Here is a 25566-nt window from a genome sequence, read left to right as displayed (position 1 = left end):
TGACAGTCCCAAGGAATCAGGAAACGACGTTTACTCACACTAGAGTCAACCAATGAACTGGCAAATGCATGGCTGTGCGGCCCGAGTTTTATCCTGTGTTCGCTAATGGGAAAACGTGTGCTGCGATTAGTGGAACTGGGAAGGATTGGAAATCAGATGAGGGGACTAAGGCCCAATTAAGGAGGTAATAGCAAGATGGGGAATTGCCAGACAGGACCATGATAGTACCCCGTCCCCCTCAACAGGAGCCTCCAGGCGAACCTCCAGGCTTGTCCAGATGGTCCCGATGGAAGTCTTGGATGAGGGAGGGGTCCAGGATGAAGGAGTGGGCAACCCAGGAATGCTCCTCTGGGCCGTACCCTTCCCAGTCGACCAGGTATTGGAGGCCCCTGCCCCGACGGCGCACATCTAGTAGCTGCCGGATGGTTGTCGATGATGCGGGCGGGTGGAGGAGTTTTGGTCAGAGGACACAAGGGGTTGACGGTAAGTGGTTTTAATTGGGAAACATGAAAAGTAGGGTGGATGTGCATAAATCCTGGTAGTTTAAGTCGGACTACTGTGGGGTTGATGATACTTTCGACCTTGAAAGGGAAGCGAGGGGATAATAGTGTTGAACACTGAGATGTATTCAATAAACAACAGCCTGAAGTATGCTGTCTTGGTACTCCAAAGTCGAGTGGAGAGATGTCTGCTGTAGACATGGTGTGGCAGTAGGTAATTTGAACTAATGATTAGCATTTTATTGTTTGAAGAATATGTTGATAACTTAAGCTACTGATTGTAACATTGAATTACATCCAATAACAACGACAGTTATTTGTTGCCTTTATGGTTTTCAGCTATTCAATTTTATTTGATACTCCATGATTCCGATTTGAATGCCTAAAACTGTTTTCCAATGTTATGTTTATCAGCTTTTTCAAATGATATTATTTTATTTAAGAAACTTCTATCTGGAAGGGAAATGGAATAGTTAATTGCCATGTGAAGTAGACAGTGTAATTATCAAATGATAAGGCTGTACTGGATATTATACCATATGGCAGTGGCATCTGCAGTATAAAATAAGGAAAGAACCAAAGGGGTTTTATGATACACTCTTTATAACAGTTACTGGAGGAGCATGGTTTTCTCTTTAATTTTCAGCAATAACCATTGAACTCTATATCATCAGAATATTCAGTAATTTTCAAATATTACAGAAAGCTTATTAAGTACTCTATACTGAGCAAGGACTTTATTGAATAAATAGATGATTTAAAACTGTGTTCTAGGGAAAAATAACTGGCATTGAATGGCACAGTTTTAAATTACAGCTCCCTGACATATAAACTTAAACATCAGATTTGCATTTAAGGGCCTTATTAAACTTACATAAAATCTGGAGCTTAATTATATGGAGGATCATTTGCTTGATGGCTTCTTTAGGGTCATTTAGAAAACTTTTGAATAGGATTAAAATCCATGGCATTAAATTTTATAAAAAGGCATCACATTATTTACACATCATCCCTTATACACTAACCCACACGGATTACACTCAATTTTAAACAGTACTTTTAAAAAAAATTTTGGTCAATGAGGAGTCAAGGGTAGACATATATTATGAGTGTATAAATTAATTAATGACTGAACACACCCCCTAGTTTGAGTTTTGGGTCTGATTTTAACAAGAATGGTGAACTTCCTGTGCATATTGTGCTTCCAATATAGCTAGCTGATATGACTACTAATTATAGCATAGTCATCATCCCTAATATAAACTTCCAAAGATAAAAACCCTAGGGGTCATCATGGGCAGGCAGCAATTTTAAAAGAAAATTCTAGTATTTTGAACAACATTCTTTCTATCAGCACTCATTATTTAAAAATTGTGTTATCCCCTTTGGATGTCTGAAGAGTACTTGTGGCTAATAAAACATTAGCCATCCTTTTTTTAAAATTTTCACCTAGAAAATATTTCATGAAGAACTAACTTTCGTCCATGATGGTGATACTTGTAAAACACAAGATTTGATGGGAAAAAAACCTTTCTGTCCTACATTATTAATAAACAGGTTACAAGAAAGGCTGCTATTGTTGCAAGGACAAAGCGGAGGATGAACCCAAGTGCAGGACACAGGCGCGGAGGCAGAGTCGTGAGGTGTTAGCACCGCCGCGAACAGGGAACCAGTATCCCGGAGAGTCTTCACATGGAGACAAGGTTTATGTAGAGTATCCAGGAAATGATGCGGAGCTTAGAACCGACTGTCCCAAGGAACCAGGAAACAAGGTTTACTCACACTAGAGTCAACCAACGAACTACTAAAGCATGGCTGTGCTGCCCGAGTTTTATCGTATGTTCGCTAATGGGAACCAGGTGTGTTGCAATTAGTGGAAATGGGAATGATTGGAAATCAGACGAGAGGATTAAGGCCCAATTAAGGAGGTAATAGCAAAATGGGGAGTTGCCATTTGGGACCATGACACAAACAGGGCTCAGTGACCATGCTGCTTGATACTGTCACAACGCAGTCTTTTATCTTCTCTGAAGTGCTGGATTTTTCTCAGGGCATGTTTTGTTGGTCTCATCCCTTAGTGCAGGGAATTGAGAAGGTGTGTTTAAAAGTTCCGCTACACACCATCCATCTAAAGTCAATTTTAGTGAGTGGGATAGTCACAGTTGGGGTAAGGCCTTCACTACCAGCCAGAGGGGTTACCCTAATCCCGGGCAATGGCCTAGCTGGTGTGAAGGTGCCACCATGGCCAGAGATGCCAGCTACACCCTTGGATCAACCCCAGATTAAGGAGCTTGCTGAGGTACTTGGGGTAAATGCAGCCAGAGATAGGGAGCCCAGGAAGCTGCTCTGAGTCATCAGATTAAAACCAAGGAAGCACAGTCAGTGGCTCTGGAGCGAGCCAAGGAAGAGACAAGGCAGCAACAGGAGGTGCTAACAGTTTCAGATCTCAGGTTGGGTGTTCAATGGGCTGAAGGAGCAAGTCAGCAAACCAGGAAGGAGGACTACTTGCATCAAGAGTCTAGTCAACTTCAACAGACACTTCAGAAAGCAGATAATCGAAACCAGGAGTAAACCAAAGTGTTACTCTATGCCTCTCTCTCTCTCTCTCTCTCTCTCTCTATCTATCTCTTTCTCTCCCTCTTTCTCTATCTCTCTCTTTCCCTTCTTCTCCAGCATTCCTCATTTCAGGTGTGCCAAAATGCTGTAAGTATCTATTTACAGCGCTGCTGGACCTGCCTTCTTGTCAAAACTGCTCCAACCAGGATTCGGAGCGCACAATTCAAAGAAGCCGGTGTCCAGAAAGCAGGGGCAGAGAGAGTGCCACTGGGGAGAATCGATAATAGTTACAGAATCGCGCTAGGTTGTGCTTTAACAAGCTTGTAATCTTTCTGCTCTGACCTGTTCTCGTATTGTGGATTTTGGTTTTTGGATTACTCCCTTGGATTTGGTTGTCCTTGATCACTTCTGTAAGTAATGCTGTAAATATACTGCAGATACTATAAGTATACGGCAAATAGGACAGCCTGGGTCTGCCCTGTCCTTTTCCTATCGCAAACAATGTTCCACACTGAGGGTGGACTTGTTTTTATGTTGCTTCCCTGACACCCCTAGACTAGAGCCAAAACGGGATTTAACACCCTCACTTCTAACCAGCAAACTCCAAAACCTGGCCCCCTGCAAAATGGATCTCTTACTTCTTCACTGGGAGAGCACAGTCAGGTTCGACTGGAAATAACATCTCCTCTTCACTAACAATCAACACTGGTGCACCTCAGAGATGTCTCCTTAGCCCACTGCTCTGCTCACTCTACACCCACAACTGTGTGGCTAGGCACAGCTCAAATGTCATCTATAAATTTGCTGATGACACAACTTTTGTTGGCAGAATTTCAGGAGGGATACAGGAGCAAGATAGATCGGCTGGTTGAGTGATATCACAACATTAGTAAGACCAAGGAATTGATTGTGGACTTCAGGAAAGGGGAAGTTGGGGAAACACACAACAGTCCTCAGAGCGATCAGCAATGGAAAAGGTGAACAGCTTCTATTTCCTGGATGTCAACATCTCAGAAGTTCTATTTTGGGTCCAACATATAGATACAATTACAAAGAAAGCACAACAGTGGCTATATTTCATTAGCAGTTGAGGAGACTTGGCATGTCATCAAATGCATGCACAAATTTCTACAGGTGCATGGTGAAAAGCTCTCTAATGGGTTGCATCACTATCTGGTATGGAGGGGTCACTACACAGGATCAGAAAATGCTGCAGAAATTTATAAACTCATCCGGCTCCATCACACAGTAGGCACTAGCCTCCCCTGCACTGAGGACAGCTTTTAAAGCCAATGCCTTGTCACGGTCCCGATCGTTAATTCCCTATCTTGCTCCTCATTTCCTTTGATTGTGCCATGGTTCCGACTGTTAATTTCCCAATTGCTTCTAATTCTCTGCAATGACGGCACACCTGGTTTCCATCAAGACCTGCAGCATAAGAACCCCGGTGTTACAACCACTAGTCGCCAGACTGTTGGTTTTGCCTGTGTGGTGATTAACGTTTCCCAGCCGCTTAGAACCGTGTGTTCTAAGTTTTGCACCAGTTTCAGGGTTTACCTGTGAAACCTGTCTCTCTGTGTCAAGGCTCCGTGTCAAGGTCCCTCCTGTTAGTTGTCCAATGTTCACATCTGCGTAAGCATCCTAACTCAATCTCCGTGCCTGTGTCCTACTCTTGGGTTCGCTTTTTTCGCTCATTGCAACAGAACGATCTGGCCACTATGGACCCAGTAGACACCAATACACTGCAACAAGCCCTTGCCAGCCAGGGCTCCCTACTGGGTCTGCACGATCACCTTCTCCGGGATGTCATGGAGAACCTCCGTTCCCTGTCTGTTAATGTAACCAAGATGGGTGACCAGATGGTCCATGTATCCACTCATTTTACCCCATGTACTCTTGGAACTCTGTCTAACTATCCCAGACAGCCTGGAGTGGCAACCCCCTAAGTGTCAGCAACAAGCCCGCTAAGAGAGCCGCACGTACCTGAACCAGAACACTACGCTGGGGATTTGGGGAAGTGCCGGGCCTTCCTTCTGCAATGCTCCTTGGTGTTTGAACAACAGTCATCCACATACTCCACAGATAAGTCAAAGATAGCTTATATCATGGGGTTGTTGTGGGGAAGTGCCTTAGCGTGGGCTACAGCTGTTTGGGATAACCAACTGGATATGTGCTTTTCTTTCCCCACCTTTATCGTGGAAATGAGAAATATCTTTGAAGACCTTGTCTGTGGTGAAGATGCCGCTAAGCGTTTACTCACTCTCTGTCAGGGCTTGCGTAGTGTTGCCGAATATTCCGTGGAGTTCCGGATGTTAGTGGCCGACTCGGGGTGGAACGATGAGGCACTCCAAGGGGTATTTTGGAATGGTCTCAGCGACAGGATAAAGGACGAGTTCGCGGCAAGTGATGACACCAACAGCCTGGATTCCTTGATCTCCCTAGCCACCAGGTTGGACAATCATCTTCGAGAGCGCCATAGAGAGAGAGCTGGTCATTCACCACCTTTGGCCACTCCACGGCACTCATTACCATCTCCCACCAGCACAAGCCTCCCTTCTCCTCCTGCTCCTAGAATAGTTCCCAGCCCGGCCGTCTCCACCTTCCCAGGAGAGGAAACCATGCAGCTGGGACAGAACCACAGAACGACTCTGGAGATTGAGAGCAGGGGAATGTCTCTATTGTGGCCAATCTGGCCACTTCCGTGCTACCTGTCCCCTTCAGCCAAAAGGGAAGACTCACCAGTAGAAAGGAGGACCCTGATGAGCCAGACAACATTCCCTTCCGTTCCCTGAATCTGGATGCGGATCCCAGCTACTTTACATTACAACCAACAGTCCCTGCCTCTGTCAGCACTAGTGGACTCCGGCACTGAGGGAAACCTTCTGGATGAAAACATAGCTCTCCGGGCCGGAATTCCTTGGAAGTTGTTGAGTACCTCTCTGGAAGCTCAGGCACTGGACAGTAGACTTCTGGCCCGAGTCACACACTGCACACCACCCCTGTCTCTTATCCTCTCCAGGAACCATCAGGAGCAGGTACGATTTAACTTAGTTTCCTCTCCTCAAGCTCCTGCAGTCCTTGGGTACCCCTGGTTAAGCCGCCATAATCCCCACATTGACTGGTCCAGCGGGAAGGTAGTCAGCTGGAGTCTGTTCTGTCACTCCACTTGTCTACAATCAGCCCTGTCCCCTGTGAAAGTCACCACAACCTCATCTGCCTCTAAAACCCCCGTCTTATCCAAAGTTCCAGCAGAGTATCATGACCTAGGAGAAGTGTTTAGTAAACAACGGGCTCTTTCCCTGCCTCCACACTGCCCTTACGATTGCGTAATTAACCTTCTCCCCAGAGCCCCTCTACCCACCAGTCGGCTGTACAACCTGTCCTGGCCAGAAAGGGAAGTAATGGAGGTTTACCTAAATGACTCTCTGGCGGCGGGCATTATCCAACCCTTATCCTCCCCTGTAGGTGCAGGTTTCTTCTTAGTGGGGAAGAAAGACGGTTCACTGCACCCCTGCATTGACTACCGGGGCCTAAATAGCATTACCATAAAGAACAAGTATCCACTGCCCCTTATCAACTCTGCTTTCGAACCCCTTCACAGAGCCACCATCTTCTTCAAATTGGACCTATGAAGTGCTTACCACCTGGTCAGGATAAGGGAGAGAGATGAGTGGAGAACAGCTTTTAACACCCCTCTTGGTCAGTTCAAGTACCTGGTCATGACATTTCATCTCACCATTGCCCCTGCCATCTTCCAAGCCCTGATCAACAAGGTCCTTAGGGACTTATTAACCATTTCGTTTTTGTTTATTTGGACGACATCTTAATGTTCAGGAACACACCCACCATGTCAGTCAGGTTCTGCAGAGACTTTAGGAGAACAAACTATTCGTTAAGGCAGAGAAGTGCGAGTTTCATGTCCCTTCTGTCAGTTTCCTGGGGTACATCATTGAGAGCGGGCAAGTGAGGGCGGATCCCGAAAAGATCCGGGTGGTGGCGGAGTGGCCAAAATCCACGACACTCAAGCAACTCCAGCGATTTCTGGGGTTCGCAAACTTTTATCGTTGTTTCATCAGGGATTACAGCCAGGTGGCAGCACCCCTTACTCGACTCACCTTGTCTACGACCCCTTTTCACTGGGACCCTGAAGCAGACTCAGCCTTCTCGGAGCCGAAGAGGTGTGTCACCTCCGCTCCCATGCTGTTCCAACCTGATACCTCTCGCCAATTCATTGTGAAAGTCAATGCCTCTGACTCTGTGGTGGGAGCAGTCAATTCCTAATGCTCCGGCCCAGACCAAAAACTCCATCCCTGCACCTTCTTTTCTCCCAGGCTGTCCCCCACCGAATGGAACTACAATGTAGGGAACCCGGTGTTACTGGCCGTCAAATTCGCTTTGGAGGGGTGGAGGCACTGGCTGGAGAGAGCAGAACATCTTTTTATTGTCTGGACAGATCACAAGAACCTTGCATACATCCAAACCACCAAACGCCTGATTTCCCGGCAAGCCTGTTGGGCATTATTTTTTGGCTGTTTCAGATTCACACTCACCTATCTTCCGGGGTCCAAGAATGTGAAGCCCATTGCTCTCTTCCATCAATACATCTTCGACGAGGGCCTTCCCAACCCCGAGACCATCCTTCCACCATCCTGTGCAGTGGTTGCCTTCACCTGGGAGATCGAATCCATAGTCAAAGAGGCCCAACGGACTCAACCTGACCCAGGCAACGGATCCCCCAATCACCTCTTCGCGCTTGACTCAGTTCGGTCTCAGGTTCTCCAGTGGGGGCACACGTCTCGTTTCGCCTGCCATCCTGGGTTCGATCGGACTCTGTCCCTTCTGAAGAGACACTTCTGGTGGCCCTCCATGGATGCTGACACCCGTTCCTTCGTCTCTGCCTGTTCTATTTGTGCCCACGGAAAAGCCTCCCACCGACCACCTGCTGGGTTGCTTCGTCCCCTACCTGTCCCTGGCCGCCCTTGGTCTCACATTGCTCTGGATTTCGTTATGGAACTACCCCCTTCACATGGGAACATGGCCAAACTCACCGTGGTGGACCGCGTCTCCAAAGCTGTGTAATTCGTAGCCCTTCCCAAACTCCCTACAGCCCGTGAGACAGCTGACCTCCTTGTCTTCCACCTTCATGGAATTCCCTCTGACATTATTTCCGACTGGGGCCCCCAATTCATCTCTCAAGTCCGGAGACCCTTTTGTCAAGCCCTTGGCGCCTCAGTGAGTCTGTCTTCCGGCTTCCATCTGCAGACTAACGGTTAAATAGAATGAGCAAACCAGCATTTGGAAGCAGCACTGTGCTGCGTAACCGCCAACAACCCACATTTCTGGAGCACCTATCTCATTTGGGTCGAGTACGCCCACAACTCCCTGGTCAGCACCACCACTGGAATGTCTCCCTTCAAATGCTCCCTTGGTAACCAAACCCCTCTGTTTCCCGCACTTGAAGATGACATTGCTGTGCCTTCTGTTCAGGCCCATCTCTGCCGGTGCCACATCACCATCAAATTTCCGCACCAAATTATCGGCCTGGGCAGAAAGTTTGGCTCTCGTCAAAAGACATCCCCTCACAAATGAACCCAAGAAAGTCGCCCCTCACTATCTGGGACCATTCAAGATTGAGGGTGTCATCAACCCCTCGGTGGTCAGATTCAAACTGCCTGGATCCATGCACATTCATCCCACATTCCACATCTCCCAATTGACACCTGTATCTGTCAGCCCTTTGTGCCCTCCAGCCAAACCCCCTCCACCCACCCGGATCATTAACGACCACCCAGCATACACTGTCAGCGAATACTGGATGTGCGCCGCCAAGGCAGAGGCCTCCAGTACCTGGTCGATTGGGAGGGATATGGCCTGGAGGAACACTCCTGGATTCCCCGCTCCTTCATCCTGGACCCTTCCCTCATCCGTGATTTCCATCGAGACAATCCAGACAAGCCTCATGGTTCGCCTGGAGCCTCCCATTGAGGGGGGCTACTATCACAGTCCCGATTGTTAATTCCCTATCTAGCTCCTAATTTTCTTTGATTGTGCCATGGTTCCGACCGTTAATTTCCTATTTACTTCTAATTCTCTCTGATGACGGCACTCCTGGTTTCCATCAAGACCTGCAGCATAAGAACCCCGGTGTTAAAAACAACTAGTCACCAGATCGTTGGTTTAGTCTGTGTGGTGATTAACGTTTCCTGGCCACTTAGAACCGTGTGTTCTAAGTTTTGCTCCAGTTTCAGGGTTTACCTATGAACCCCATCTCCCTGTGTCAAGGCTCCGTGTCAAGGCTCCATGTTAAGGTTCCTCCAGTTAGCTGTCCAACATTCACATCGTCCAACGTAAGCATCCTAACTCAATTTTCGTAACTGTGTCCTACTCTTGGGTTCGCTTCATTCGCTCTTTGCAATATGCCTAAAGAAAGTGGCATCCATCATTAAGACTCCCAACACCCAGGACATGCCCTCTTTTCATTGCTACCATCAAGGAGGAGGTACAGGAGCCTGAAGACAAACACTCAATGTTTCAGCAATAACTTCTTTCTTTCTGCCATCAGATTTCCGAATAGATAATGATACCACGAACACTATCTCTGCTCTCTTTTTGTGCTACTTAATTACAGTAATTTAGTTTTTATATGTTTCTTATTGCTGTTTATAATTTAAAACATAATGTATTACAATGTACTGCTGCCGTAAAACAACAAATTTCATGACATTTACCAGTGAGATTAGATCTGATCTTGATTCAGTTCTGGGCGATGAATTTAAGTGTAGCGTGACATAGATGTTTCTGACATCTTAATTTGGATAAAAGTCATTTCGAAAAAACAGCTGATTTCAGCAAGGGAGTTGAAAAACTGCAGATGACAGACATCTAAAACAAAATCAGAAAATGTTGTGCCAATATCTCAAAAATTTTTTTGTTTTCTCTTGAAGTGAAGTACATGCCCACCTAAACCTGCCAGGCAAGGCTTCCTGCTCTGCATTTTTCATCTCCTGAATTCTTTTGTCCACATTCTTTTGCCTATATCCTCATTCACTATCTGCTCCCTTTCAGTTATTATCCAGATAAACAGTAAGCAAATTTCTGATGAAGGGTTCCGGCCCGAAAAGTCGACTCGTGGTTTCCACTGATGCTGGCCGACCTGCTGAGTTCAACCAGTGTGCTGTAAGCAAAGTTATTTCCATGGCCATACTGAGTTTAGGCTAAGAGAGATTAATCTATCCCATACTTCTGCTTGCATTTCCATCAAGACTCCTGTATCGTCCCTCCCTGCTTTTCCCGATTTTCCTGCTACCCACTTTGATAAGGTAGCCAATTAATCTATTAACTAGCACATCCTGGGAAGGGGGAGGAAACCCATGCAGTTAAGTTCCACATGGAGTTCACCCTAGGACAAGATTGAATCTAGGAGTCTGGAGATCTGAGACAGCAATGCTAACCATTGCACCACATTGACCTTGCATCTATTCAGTCGAGGACTGTAGGAATAATGGATACTCAACTGACATCGCTTTCTTCTAAACACTGGCGTATCGGCCAATCTATGAATTTTCTTCTCATTATGAGCCCACCACGCCCAGAGGTGTTTTCAATTAAACTGTTTTTCATTCCATCTATCGCATGTATGAAGACCACACCTGAACACACTATTCCAAAAGGGGTTTACCCAGGCCATTGCACAAGGAAACAGCCAATGATTCAAAGATGTGCTCAAAGACACCTTGGGTAAAAGTGATTACTCAGTCTGGAGAGCTAGCATTCAAAAAGTGATGTGAGGACCTAATGTCCATACATCAGGTGCATTCAGAATCTGGGTGTTGTCACGAACCCCGTGACAGGAATAAAGAACCAGCAGCGATGGAAAACACTTTGGAGTCCAGTATTGCTATTAACTAATAATATTTATTAGTAACTACTCAATACAGTAATATAAATGTAAATAAATCAAACAGGTTAGCAATGATTATATATGTAAGTAAGTATATCTGTAAGTGTGGAAATATATGTATGAAAAACCAAGCTTCTTCCAGTCTAGGGGTCAAAAGATACAGTCTTCCAATGATGAGTAAAGTTCAGTTCAATTCGGTTCGTGTTATTGAGTTGAGTAGTGATGGACAGAGAGAGAGATAGAGAGGTCTGAGTCTTTAGGTAAGCTGACGCCATCGATCTTCTCGTTATCCTTCAAAATCCTTTCAAAGTCACCGACTGTGACTTTAACAAAGGGGACTGGTTTTCTGTGGTGGAGCTATCCCCCAGGCGAGGGTGGACACATGGACAACTCCCCACCAGTCAACCCTTTTCCTCCTTTCCACTGCAAGAGCGATGGATCGATCTGCCTGATTGATCCTCCAAAACCCACTTTTCCTGTGGGCACAACAATGCTCATTCAGTGTCCAGATCATCTGTCTGAGGTCTGTATCATCTGACCTCCTATCTTATCTCACCATACTGGGTAGCACCTGTCATTCAAATAATCCCTCCTTCCTTTGTCTGTGTAAGAAATGCAAGCAGGCAAAAAGTCCTTGAAGAAAGTACCGACAACCTGCCTTCAGTCACCATAGCAACTTTCGAGCTGCTCGGTGCTGTCTCCAACTCCAGCAGAAACCCAACAGTTAACCAGTGCCTTAAAGTGACAGTCGAATCAGTTAGTCTTCAACTCTCTCTCTCTCTTTTCAAAAGCACAGTTAATAGGGGTACTTCAGGACCCCTCACAGTGTATATAACAGAAGGAAAGCACCACCTCAAATTAGCCACCCATTCACCTTACCAGGCATGGGGTAACAATGGGGCAGCATGGTTGCATAGCGGTCAGTGTGACCAGTGGCTGGGGTTCAAGCCCTGCTGTTATATGTAAGGAGTTTGTTTGTTCTCCCCATGACCATGTGGGGTTCCTCCGGGTGCTCTGGTTTCCTCCCACATTCCAAAGACATACAGGTTAGGATTAGTAAGTTGCGGGCATGCTATGTTGGCTGCAGAGCATGGCAACACTTGTGGTCTGCCCCCGGCACGTCCTTGGATTGTGTTGGCTGCTGATGAGCACTTCACTATGTTTTAATGTGTACGTGACAAATAAAGCCTATTTTAATCTTTATCGCCTGCATCTGCTACAGAAAGAGCTTTTCATTCCCTCTTTGGTCCTGTTTGTCACCTCAGAACTCTCAAAGCCAACTGGAAGAAAGCCATCCTCAAATAAAATGCTGGAGGAATTCAATGCATCAGACACAAGGTGTGGATTGAAACGCGCAGTGATTTTTCATTCAACTAAAGGGGGTGTTTGGGCATGTTTTGGAATGTTATGACTGGCATCATTATACTTGCAACTATTCCACTACTTCACAGTGTACCAAACAGACACCACCATTATATAAACTATCATACATAAATTTTGATTACGAAGCTCCCAAGCATGAATTATGTAAAAAAAACCTTGAGTGTAAAGTAATAGAACTGGAATGGTTGGAATGTTTTAAAGGTAGAACTTACTTCAATAATATGATGACTTTCATAGCATATCGCCACACCTTCTGTATGATTTATGTTCCTTGAAGATGGTTAATTATGATAAAACTTAAATACATATCTTCAATTTCAACACTATCCTGGACAAGTGTTTAATACTGGTTTTCCCTAATAAAGATAATTTTAGGCAAATACCTGTGATTAGATGTGGATAAATAAGCAAGATTGCACAAATCTTTTGTTGTGCTTACAGTTTGCACTTCTAGACTTTTAATTAACATGTAAATCTTGAGGTCATTCAAACATTTACTGCATCAAAGTCAGTTGGGCTCAAGCAACTTTTCCAGTTGAAACCACTGTCCTGATTCATAATCCTTTATGCTCAGAAGACTATTAACTACCTTTAGATGTTGGTTAAACTCAAACATGCTATCCTTGCATGTGATGGTGTGATGGTGTGATGGTTGATTTAACCTCATTACATTTTATTCCGAAACTGGTTCTCTCTCTACCCCACTCACTTTCAAACTGAAGTGAGTCTAAACAGGTTTTGTACTAGATCATGAAGAGTATAACCATATAACAATTACAGCACGGAAACAGGCCATCTCGGCCCTTCTAGTCCATGATGAACTCTTACTCTCACCTAGTCCCACCGACCTGCACTCAGCCCATAACCCTCCATTCCTTTCCTGTCCATATAGTTGACCAATTTAACTTTAAACGACAACATCGAACCTGCCTCAACCACTCTTGAATTAGTAGAATGGATTGAATCTGCATTCTACTAATTCAAGAGTACCACAGACTGAAAAAGAAATCAATTAGTTTGCCAGAACATGGGAGCTTTTATTAACAGGTAATTTTGGCAGATATAAAGATATTTGGTGGTAGGGATCAATTGAAGATGGCGGAAGTTGCAAACAATGATGTGCCGGATGTGAAGGCTCATGGAGTGATAGATGAGGACAAGAAGAACTCTATCCCTGTCCAGGCAGTGGGAAGATGTGCCGGATGTGAAGGCTCATGGAGTGATAGATGAGGACAAGAAGAACTCTATCCCTGTCCAGGCAGTGGGAAGATGTGGTGTGGGTGGATATTGGGGAAAGGGAGGAGACGTGGGTGAGGGCACTATCAATAGTGGATATGGGAAACCTCGTTCTTTGAAAAAGGAGGATATCTCTGATGTTTTAGAAAGGAAAGCCTCATCCTGGAACAGATGCAGGAGAGATGAAGAAACTGAGGTATGAGGATAGCATTTTCAGAGAAGACAAGTTGGGAAGAGGTATTGTCAAGATAGCCAAGGGAATCTGTAGGTTTATTAAAGATATCAGTTGACATGGAGACAGAGATCAAGAAAGGGGACAGAATTGACAAAGTTCAAAGTAAGTTTTTCATCAAAGTACATAAATGTCACCATAAACAGCCCTGAGATTTTTTTTCTTGTGGGCATCCTCAATAAATCCAATAAAGATAGTAGAATCAATGAAGGACTGAAACAATTGCATGAACAATCAGTGTCCAAAAGACAACAAACTGCAAATACAAAATGAAAGAGGAAAAAATAATAATAATAAAATAAGCAATAAATATCGAGAACATGAGATGAAGAACCTTTGAAAGTAAATCCATAGGTTGTGGGAAAAGTTCAGTGATGGGACAGGTAAGTTGAGTGAAGTTATTCTCACTGGTTCAAGTGCCTGATGGTTGAGGGGTAATGACTGTCCCTGAACCTGGTGGTGTGAGTCCTGAGGCTCCTGTACCCTATGCCTGATGACAGCATCAAGAAGAGAGCATGACCTGGGTTGCAGGGGGTCCCTGATGATGGATGCTGCTTTCCTGCATCAAGGCTCTGTGTAGGTGTGTTAAATAGTGGGGAGGGTTTTACCCATGATGTACTGAGCTGTATCCACTATTTTTTGTAGATTTTCCATTCAAGGACATTAGTGTTTCCAGATGAGGCTGTGATGCAGCTAGTAAATATACTTTTCACCACACATCTATAGAAGTTTATCAAAGTTTTTGATGTCATGCCAAATCTTCGCAAATGATAACACTGAGGAATTTAAAGTTGCTGACCCTCTCTGTCTCTGATTCCCCAGTGAGGAACGGCTCATGGACCTCTGGTTTCCTCCTCCTGAAGTCAATAATCAGCTCCTTGGTCTTCCTGGTGTTATGACACCACTCAGCCAGATTTTCAATCTCCTTCCTATACACTGATTCATCACCACCTCTGATTCAGCCTGCAACAGTGGTGTCATAAGCAAACTTAAATATGGCATTGGAGCTATGCTTAGCCACACAATCATCAGTGTAAAGTGAGTACAGCAGGGGGCTAAGCACACAGCCTTGTGGTGCAGCAGTGCTGATGAAGATTATGGAGGAGATGTTGTTGCTAATCCAAACTGACTGGGTGCTGCAAGTGAGGAAATCAAGGATCCAATTGTATAAGTAGGTGTTGAGGCCAAGGTCTTGAAGCTTTTTGATTAATATTGAAGGGATTGTAATATTGAATGCTGAGCTGCAGTCAATAAAGAGCATCCTGATATGTGCACCTTTGCTGACAAGATGTTCCAGGGTTGAGTGAAAAGCAAATGAAATGGCATCTGCTGTGGGCCTATTGTGCCAGCAGGCAAATTGGAGCAGATCCAAGTCACTTCTTCGGTGTCTGAATTGGACCAAGTGAATTTAAGAGCAGGTTGGAAATTGGAGGCAAGGTTGATGAAACTGATGAGCTCAGTGTGGGTGCATGATACAGCAGCAGTTCAGTCATTAATTGTATCACAGAAACAGTTGGGGAGCATTACCAGGGAAGGCTTGGAACATGGACTGTTCCAAGTAGCAGATAAAAAGGCAGGCATTACTGGGGCCCATGTGGATGCCTATGGCAACATGTTGAGTCTGGAGAAGGTGGGAGGAGCCAAAGGAGAAATTGTTGCGGATAAGGACTAGTTCCACCAGATGGAGAGGGTGGTGGCGGAGGGAAATTGGTCGGTTCTATTGTCAAAAAAGAAGAAGGGGGCTTTAAGGGCTTCTTGATGGGGTATAGAAGTGTATAGAGACTGGACATCTATAATAAACATGAAGCAATCAGGGCCAGGGAATTGAGAGTTATTGAGGAGATCGAGAGTTATGAAGTGGGAAGGGACTGAGCAACGTGGGATAAAATGTAGTTGAGCCTATGTGATAGGTGAGTCAGGAGCAGGCAGAAACAATGGCCCTACCCAGACAGTCAGGTTTGTGGATCCTGGGCAGAGGATAGAAAAATCAGTGCAGGGTAAGGGAACTATGAGGCTGGTGGCAGTGAACGGGAGATCACCAGAATTAACGAGGTTGGTGATGGTTCTCAGTGGAGTCCTTTTCTAGGGATAAGTGAGAGGGTGTGTCTGAGACTTGTTGCCTAGCCTCATTAAGTTAGCCTTCAACCTAATGCCATGAACATTGATTTCTCCAACCTCAGATAATTTTTCTGCTTCCCCTTTCTTGCTTCTTTAATTCCCCAGTCTGCCCCCCTACCTCTTCTCGCCTGCCCATCACCTCCCCCAGGTGCTCCCTCTTTCCCTTTCTTCCATGGTCCACTCTGCAGACCTATCAAATTCCTTCATATCCAGCCCCTAACCTTTTTCATCTATCACCTCCTAGCTTCTTACTTCATTCCTCCCCGCCCCCCACTTCTCTACCCACCTGGCTTCACCTATCATCCTCTAGTTATGCTCCTTCCCCTTCCCCCTATTATCTGCTTCTGGCTTTTTCCCGCTCTCTTTCTAGTCCTGATGAAGGATCTCTGCCCGGTAAGTCTACTGTTTGTTTATTTCCAAGGACGTCCTTGGACCTGCAGAGTACCCGCAGCATTTTGTGTTTCCGATGCTCGAGATTTCCAGCCTCTGCTTTATTGTTTTTAAGCAAACGGGCAAAGTAGTTGAACTTGTTTTCGTTGTAGTGAAACCGTGCTTGTGATCACCTGCTGCAAGAGTGAAATAAATTTAGCTTCAGAAAATTTGATATCAAAGAAACGAAAATCACCACAGGAGTGTTTTTGAGTATTAAGATTTACATATCTAGGATGGGGTAATATTGTGGCGAGCATTTGGTCCATAATGACAGACGAGGAAGCTCGTTAACGCAGCAACCATTTTACTGTGATAAACACGAAACAGAGAGTGCACTTTGACCCAGAGAGTGAACCCAAACAGTCTTTGAGTGAGTTTTTACGGCACCCGAATAGTCTCACACAGACGGGGAGGTGACCATCACCCACAGCGGTTACAGTTAGGGGGACCCACAAATGCACAAGCAACTAACTGTGTAGCGGCTATACTATAGCCCAAGCTAAAATGTAACAATAAATGAACTGGAACTTCCCACCACAATCCCTCAAAAGCATTTTAACACAAGAACAATGAACAGTACTGGTCATTAGAAATGCAGGGGCGGGCTGTCGACCACGCCCTCCGAGCGTCACACTGTACCTCTTCCTAGAGATGCCGCCTGGCCTGCTGCGTTTACCAGCAACTTTTGTGTGTTGTTGTTCAATATCATTGTTATTTCTGTTCCGCCAAGGTGCCGCCTCCAGGTGCTTTAGGGCAAAGATGAGACTTCTGATTGGTATCCAGGAAATGGGACAGCGAGTATTAACAACATGCACGAAGGCGTATCTATTCACGGAAATGTGTAGCGGGAGGATATTAATATCTACTCGAGACTGAAAACAGCGGCGGTCCCCATTTGCCAGAAAGTAACGCTGAATTTAAAGGTAAGGTACAACTCTGGAGGTTAAGGAAGGAGTACGTGTGATGGATTTATTCCAGCGTTGTATAGGGGAATTTTACATCTTCAGGAGAAATTCAGCGTTACGTTTTGTTAAGGGAATAGAAAGATAATAAAAGACACCGCAGTCGTTGTAACAAAATAATTCGGACAATTGTCTCATGTTCGCTGCTGCTTTATTGCTGTGGCAGAATGAAAGAACATCAGTAAAAGTAAGTTATATACTCTTTCTTAGATTTAAAATACACCCATTGATTTTCAAATTCTACTTTCTTGTGCCCTTCTAAATGTCATTCGATTAGTTCCACATGGAAATACTGCTCAGTTCTGAATTTGTTCAGAAATCAAATTATGGAGAATTGCTAAGTATAATACATCGGGACAACACGCATCCTCGTACACTCCCACTTCTAACTTTGTCGGCCAACTAAAAGAAAAGAGCTTGTTAAATGTTGTTTAAAGCTTTCATTCAATATTGCAAACATTTCATAGACTAATTGAGTCACGCAGCAACTTGGTCCATGTCCTACTCTATCTTCCATGACTTAAGTACTAAAAACAAATTGGCTTGTATTATTATAAAGTGAATTAACAGAAGAAGCACATTGCCCTCCAATCTAACATCATTCGTTGTTGTGCAGTACTTATGCAACAAAATAAGTTACATTTTGGTCTTGTGCCAATATGTATATAGAAACAAATACAATCTTTGCTGCATCAAACCAGTAGGAGTAATCATTTCCTAAGTGATCTGGTTGCTCTGTTTCCTAACCCATTATTTTCTGGGACAGTATGTTCATTGTTTTCAACTTTCACCTGTTGCCAGTTCTCTGAAATGTTCACCAGTATTTCCTCTAACAAGTGGCGTTTTTTTTAAAAAACCTTCACATTAAAAGTGTGTGATGCTGTGAGGAGAGAAGATTGTACTAGGAAGCATAGGCTCAAAGAACTTGGGAGGCATGGTAGTGTAGTGGTTAGCACAATGCTTTACAGTACCAGACTTGGGTTCAATTCCCACTGCTTGGGTTTCCTCTGGGAACGCCAGTTTCCTCCCACAGTCCAAAGACCTACCATTTGGTAGGTTAATTGGTTATTGTAAATTTCCTATGATTAGGTTAGCATTAAATCAGGGGATTGCTGGGTGGCGCGGCTCAAAATGCTAGAAGGGCCTATTCTGCACTGTATCTCAATAAATAAATTTCTTGTTGTGTTGCAAAAAGGCTACTATTTAAACAGCACCTGCAACAAACTCTTTCCCAAGGTAGTGGAGTCACTGGAGTCTGCTCTTACGATTTAGATATTTCACACACTATCACTTCCACACATTATAATACTTTTGAGATGTTATAGAATGTAGATAGGAAAATGGTTTGGACTTTATTGATCTTGCAAACTATGTATGATGCTATAGATATATAATACTAATCACAGTACTTCTTCAACCTCTAAAGTGTATTCCATAAGAACAAAAAGTATTTTGATCATAGCAGTCTCAATTTTACTTGTCTCGATAATGGTTGATAATTAGAATACAGATGTCGCTTGTTTTAAAACAGTAAAATTATGTATAAGCACTTCTTGAGCTTCTAGCTGGGTACAGGTATTGATTATAACCGATATTTGAATGACGAAGTCTGCCATCTTCAGGGATCCCCATACCTGGCTGGAAACCGGAGAAGAGTTTATTTGTTATATACACTGGGAAAGCACTAGAACCTTTTTCAACTGTATAAATAGTTTTAAAAAATGCTGAGGGGATTCCTGTTAATGATGGAAAAGGGGGGAAAACAACAGATACAGGATATCTAAAATAAAAGCATAAAATGCAGGCAATACTCAATCGATGGCAATATCTCTGAGATAGAGTTCACATTGATGGCCTTTCATCAAAATGAAGCAAACTTGGAGAGCAAACGTATTTTATTTTGCAGAGAAGAGGATGAGTGGAGATAGCTAGGGGAATGTCTATGATGGACAGTAGCTTGCTATTGCTAAATTATTTTAGTTTTTTGATGGACAGCCAACTCAGAAGCAACTTTCTTTGGGTGAATACCAAGAAGTATCATTGACGGGAACAATTATCAGTGACAGGACCAAGGAAAGAGTGTCAAGGAGAGAGACAAAAAAACACAAGTGAGAAAGGGAAAAATATTGGTAATGGAAGAGTAACAAAAGGCCATAATAACCTGGTTAACCGTACATGAGATAAAATTCAGTCGACAGAGAGAAAAAAATATACAGACACACTGATCGGGTGCATGAAGATCCTACTTCACTTCACAAATTCAAATGATTATCAACTGTTTACCAATGGCATAAAATATTGTCACAGCCCTATAATGCAGACATCAAAATACGTAAGTATAACTAAAATTTATAAAGTAGAAGAATGGAAGTGTAACGGAATGTAAATTAATCAGCAGGATCAAAACAAAAGATTTTCCTCTGGTAACCTAGCATCAATAACATCTATTGAAATGGAGAAAAATATAAAGTCAGATGACAGAGAAGGCAACTGTGGTTTTATTTGGAACTGGTGATGAATCAGATTTTGATGAAGAACTTGATAGCGTAAATCCATTCATTTTTAGAAATTCCGTGTCACTCTGTGGCATTTTAGAGCATTTTATGTCTGCTTTTCAAGTAAAATAGGTTTTTTTTAGTTTAAGTTCAGAATCTACATTTGTAGATATAGAAAATATGGAATCAAGTACAAGTACAGATTTCAGTAGATGAATATAAATTTGAAGCAATCAGGTGAACACCTCTTTTAAAATAGCAGACACAATCCTTGTGGAAAACAGTATTGACATGGACCTATCCATTTACCAGCTCTTGACCCATAGCCTTCTATCTCTTGACAATTACTTCTGAAATGTTATGAGAGTTCCTATCTCTATCCCTATCAGCCTGTGTGTGTTTCTGTTCCCAGTTATTCTACCTTTAAGTCCCATATCTTAATCCAAAACACTGTGGTTTCAGACGTGTTTGATCTGAAGAAAGGTTTCTTTCTACTAGAGCCTTTCATAATTCCTCATTCAGATCCCTTTTCAGCCTCCTTGGCTCCAATCTCTCTTCATAAGTACATCCTGATTAATTTCTTCTTAATGTTCCAGTGAATCTCCTCTATACCCACTCCCGTGCATTCACTACCTTCTATAGTGTGGTGACCAAAACATAGTTCTCCACCCCTGCCCTAACCATGAAGTACTAAAGTGTACATTACATTGCCTATATTATGCTGCTGCCGTTTAGAGCAGTAATGAAGTTCCTCCATCTGTCTGTAGGAGGAATCTTCATTGCTGTTTCCGTAACAAGTTTTCGATCAGTCAGAGTTGATAGCCCTGAGCTGTAACCCCAAAACTGTAGGACCAGTGGACTACCCATATTTAGGCTTCTACTCTTTGACCTGTTTGACAAGAGTGACTCTATCAAAAGCCAAACCACAAGGCCCTGATTCTAGCCAACAAAGCTCTCCAGGTAATTGAGGCATGCAAACTTCAAAACCATAACAAGGTTATGTCTTCTTGGAGGATTGCCAGTATAACATTTTACATCTTTGTTTTTACTTGAACACTAAAGTATCTGTTTCTTTAATATGGTCTGTGCTCATTTTAGACCCCACCAGAAAGTGCTGGAAATAAAATTGACTGGATGTGAGACTTGTCCAGATATGTTCAGGAAGTTGTTTTACTCAATGGAATGAGGAGCAAAATTCTCTGTCGCCAAAAATACTGATGGGCAAATGCAAATTTTGTTGGTTAGCTGAGCTTCTTTCTGATAACATGTTTACTCTGTTATAACTTTGGAAACAAACTAAACACGGCTTTCAAAATAAGAATAAATGCAAATGTTGCAACACAGCATAACTAAATCAGTGGCTCTTGCCATCCACCATTGTGTGACCATTTTAATTATGACAGTCTCACTGTGATGATATAAAATAAATTTCTTCATCATCATTCCCTATTCTACTTCCAGAACCTGCCAGTCTAATCATTTTAAATGAAGTTCGCAAAGCAAGAAGCACCATTGTTTACCTCAAATGTGGTCAAACTAATTTGCTTTTTTAAAAAAAAGAATTTGTAATAGAAGAAAAACATTTTTCAAAATGTTTTTGAAGTTTATAAAAATATTTGAACATTTGAATTTTATAGATTGTACTTAAAGTACATACTTTTGTGGGGTTAGGGAGCGGTGGGATGATAAGGCATGTGGTGTAAAGAAAGCTATCGGTAAAAATCTACAATTTTAATTCTCAGAAATGATCAGCTCATCTTCTTTTGGCTTCATTTATGTGCAGCTAACATTGGGAAAATATACCAAGTGTTTCTGGACAAAGCAACTTGCCAACTACCAGTTGGTAGATTAATGATACATATTTTGGATATGCCTCCTTGTGCAACTGGATCCTCAATTTCCTCACTTGCAGACCCTAGGCAGTTCAGATTGGCAACAGCATCTCCTCCATAAACTTCATCAGTACAGGTGCTTTACACTTATGACTGTGTGGCTAAGCACAATTCCAATGCCATACTTAAGTTTGCTGATGACACCACTGTCGTAGGCCAAATCAAAGGTGGTAACAAATCAGCACACGAGAGAGATTGAAAATCTGGCTGAGTGATGCCCCAGTAACAGCCTCTTACTTAATGTCAGCAAGACCAAGAAGCTGATTATTGACTTCTGGAGGAAGAAACGGGAAGTCCGTGAGCCAGTACTTATTAGGGGAGAGGGTCAGCAACTTTAAATTCCTCAGCATTAACATTTCAGAGAACCTGTCCTGGAGCACTGTCACAAGAAAAAAGTATCCATCATCAGGGACCTCCACCACCCAGGCCATACTTCTTGCTGCTGTCATCAGGAAGAAGGAACAGAAGCCTCAGGACTCTCACCATTAGGTTCAGGAACAGTTATTGCCCCTCAACAATGCCTCTTGAATCAGAGAGGATAACTTCACTCAACTTCACTTGCCCTATCACTGAATTGTTCCCACAATCTACGGACTTGCTTTCAAGTGCTCTTCATCTTATGTTTTCAATGTTTATTGCTTTGTTTCCCCCTCTTTTTGTACTTGTACAGTTTATTGTCTTTTGCGCACTGGTTGTCTGCCCTGTTGGTGCGGTCTCTCATTGTTTCTATTATGGTTATTGGATTTACTGAGTGTACATGCAAGAAAATGAATCTCAGGGTTGTATATGTGACGTATATGTACTTGGATAAAAAATTTACTTTGAACTTGAAAGTTTGAATTTACATTGCAGCATGTTTAACTGAACACTGGTGCTTGCTTGAATTAATACCTGCCATAGCCACATGATTCTGTAACTGCTGAATCCATAATAATTACCATTCTTAAAAGAAAATTGTAAGTAAAATCAAATTCTGCAAATTTATGCAACATGAACCAGTCTACATTATATTCATATATAATTTAATTTGCATGTTTCAAACATCATTGGGGCTTGGATACTCTGACCTAAATAGTCTACCGAAAAACTGGGGAGGATCTAGTGAAGTAAGTCCAAATTGCTTCCTAGTCTTCCATCTCCTGTAGTTTTGTAAAACAGTTTCATACTGCAAAACTTCAAATGCAAGCCCCAACAATTATTTCTCTCATTCATTCCAAAGGCTTTAAGATGTCAATGAAGAACAGTCAGCTTTATGGGACTCTAGCAGGATGATTAAATCAGTGGTTTGGGTACTGATATTCATGAATCTCTGTTTAAATGGTAAGTTTGAGTTGTTCATATTATTTTAATAATTCAACTTCTGTTCAACTAAAGGGCAATCATACTGTTCAACCTTTCATATTTGTTTTAATATCTGCCTTTTCTTCTTTGCCTCTGGTGTTTCATGTTCCATTCCAGACTAGTATGTTCAGTCTGAGATATTCATCCCTGATCAGAAAGCTGCTTAAAGTGTGTTTTTAAAAAGATGGAGACACAAAAGACTCGGGCACCTGCATTCTTTCCACAATTGCTATCTTGAGTTTCTGGTTGCAAGCTACATTGACTCATCTCCTCGTTCATTTACTGACCTGTTTGTCCTTGGCCTCGTCCACTGCCAGGGTGAGGCCAATCAAAAAGTATAGGGGCAGCACCTTATATTCCACCTGGGTAGTCTACAAACCAAAGGTATGTTCACTGAACTTGCCAATTCAGATAACCTGCACCCCTCTGTCCCTTCTCTCCTGTTCCACTCGGGTCCACTCACGTAACCTCACTCTACTAAAGCCTTTCACCCTACAAGCCCTTGTTACCATTTCTTTCCTCTTCTCTACCTGGTTTCATCTATCCATCATCCACACACTCAACCCTCTGTGTCTCCCATCCCCTTCCCCTGTTGTTCTCATCTGCCCACCATCAATTCCTTGTCTGGTTCCACTTACCCCCTACCTATCTTACCAAATCCCACAGTCTGCAGTCCCCTGTTGGCTCCACTTATCATTTCCCATCTCTGTCACTATCTCCACCTCGTCCTGGCTTCATCAGCCCATTAACTATTCCTCACCTAGATCCACCTATCACTTGCCAGCTGCTGCTTCTTCCCTCTCACTCACTTCTTTGTACTGGCTCCCTCCCCTTTATACTCCTTGATTCAGGATCTTGACTTGAAACATCACCCATATCTTTGCCTCCACAGCTGCTGCCTGGCTCGATGAGTTCCTTCAGCAGTTTGTTTTATGCTTTGTGGTAAAAATTTGTATACTGTGAAATATGCATTGACTTTTTGTATTGATAATCTTATCATGCATTTACTCTTTAGTTTTCAGTCAGCTGGAAGCGCCACAGAATGTGAGTTTAATTTCAGAAAACTTTCGGTATATTGTGACATGGAAACCAGGAGCTGAGTCACCCCCAGACACACGATACACAGTTGAGGCCTGCAACTTGAAGTAAGCACCAGTTTCTATATTAATTATTTTTTTTAGATTATGAGAACACTCAGTCCACTTTTATTGTCATTTAGAAATGCATACATGCATTAAGAAATGATACAATGTTCCTCCGGTGTGATATCACAGAAAACAAGACAGACCGAAGACGAACACTGACAAAACCACATAATTATAACATATAGTTACAGCAGTGCAAAGCAATACCATAATTTGATGAAGAACAATCCATAGGCACAGTAAAAAAAATTGTCTCAAAGTCCCTGAGTCAATCGACTCCCGAGTCTCCGATAGCGGCAGCAAAATGGAGAAACTCCCTGCCATAAACCACCAGGCACTGTCAACTTGCCGATACCTTGGAAGCAGCCGACCACAGCCGACCCTGAGTCCATCCGTTGGAAAACTCCGAGCTGCCGAGCAGCCTCTCCGATATAGCCTCCCGAGCGCCATCCTCTGCCGAGCGCCTTCGACCTCTCCCCGACGGCTGAAACACACAAAGCCGAGGAATTCAAGGCCTTCAGCTCCAGAGATTCCGGTTACCACACAGTAGCAGCGGTAGCAAAGCAGACATTTCAGAAGTTTTCCAGATGTTCCACTACGCAGTCACGTCTGTCTCCATCAAATCAGAATTGTGCATGGGTCCCCTACTTGACAGATAACAGATATTCATCACCGGAGAGGCCGTGCAGAACTACTCTGGTGAATGCTTTACATTTTCTTAGGTGGTCGTCAGCGCTGTAGGTATCAGTGCTAAACTACTTCTTGCCCATCTATGGTTGCTATTGAAGTTGCTGCTGGGATTTAAATTATGTCACTCATTTAGTTATAAGAAGTTTATAAGATTACAAGAGGTTTAGATAGAGTAGACAGCAGGTATCTTTCACCCGGTGTTGAAGTAGTAGAGTGAAAGCATTTGGATGAGAGTAAGTATATTCCAAAGAGATGTGTGGGGCAAGTTGTTTTTTTTTAGATAGAGCGGTAGGTGCCTGGAATACACTACCAGGGGTTGTAGTGGGGGCAAATACAGTAAAGGCATTTAAGAGGATCTTAGGCAGAGAATATGCAGAGAATAAAGAAATATAGACTTGTGTAGGCAGAAGGAATCATTTAGTTAGGCTTTTAATTACTAATTTAATTAATTTGACACAGCATCGTGGGCTGAAGGGCCGTTTCCTATTCTGTACTGTTCTGTGTTCTATCTTGTGGAGAACAGAACCAAAATCAGGTTTAATATCACTGGCATAATTTGTGAAATTTGTTAAATTTGCTGCAGCAGTACAATGTAATATATGATAAATATCACACCATCGATCACCAACCTTATCAGCTCTGGGGATCTCCCATCCACTGCTACCAACCTCATAGTTCCCACAC

At 43.2% G+C, this 25566-nt stretch overlaps 1 protein-coding gene across 1 annotated transcript in view; it reads left to right on the top strand.

Moving 5' to 3' along the window:
* The first annotated feature begins 17145 nt into the window (after positions 1–17145).
* Positions 17146–25566, top strand: part of LOC134352550 (interferon alpha/beta receptor 2-like) — a 39308-nt gene continuing 30887 nt past the window's right edge. The window contains exons 1-3 of the mRNA XM_063059808.1: positions 17146–17280; positions 22926–23026; positions 24063–24192. Of these exons, the coding sequence (XP_062915878.1) occupies positions 22975–23026; positions 24063–24192 (182 nt within the window). The 5' untranslated portion in view covers positions 17146–17280; positions 22926–22974. The remainder of the gene's footprint in view (positions 17281–22925; positions 23027–24062; positions 24193–25566) is intronic.

Source organism: Mobula hypostoma, chromosome 10 (genome assembly GCF_963921235.1).
Source record: "Mobula hypostoma chromosome 10, sMobHyp1.1, whole genome shotgun sequence".
Taxonomy (NCBI): domain Eukaryota; kingdom Metazoa; phylum Chordata; class Chondrichthyes; order Myliobatiformes; family Myliobatidae; genus Mobula; species Mobula hypostoma.
Note: the sequence above shows the minus strand (reverse complement) of the source record. Positions and strands in the feature narration are given on the sequence as shown.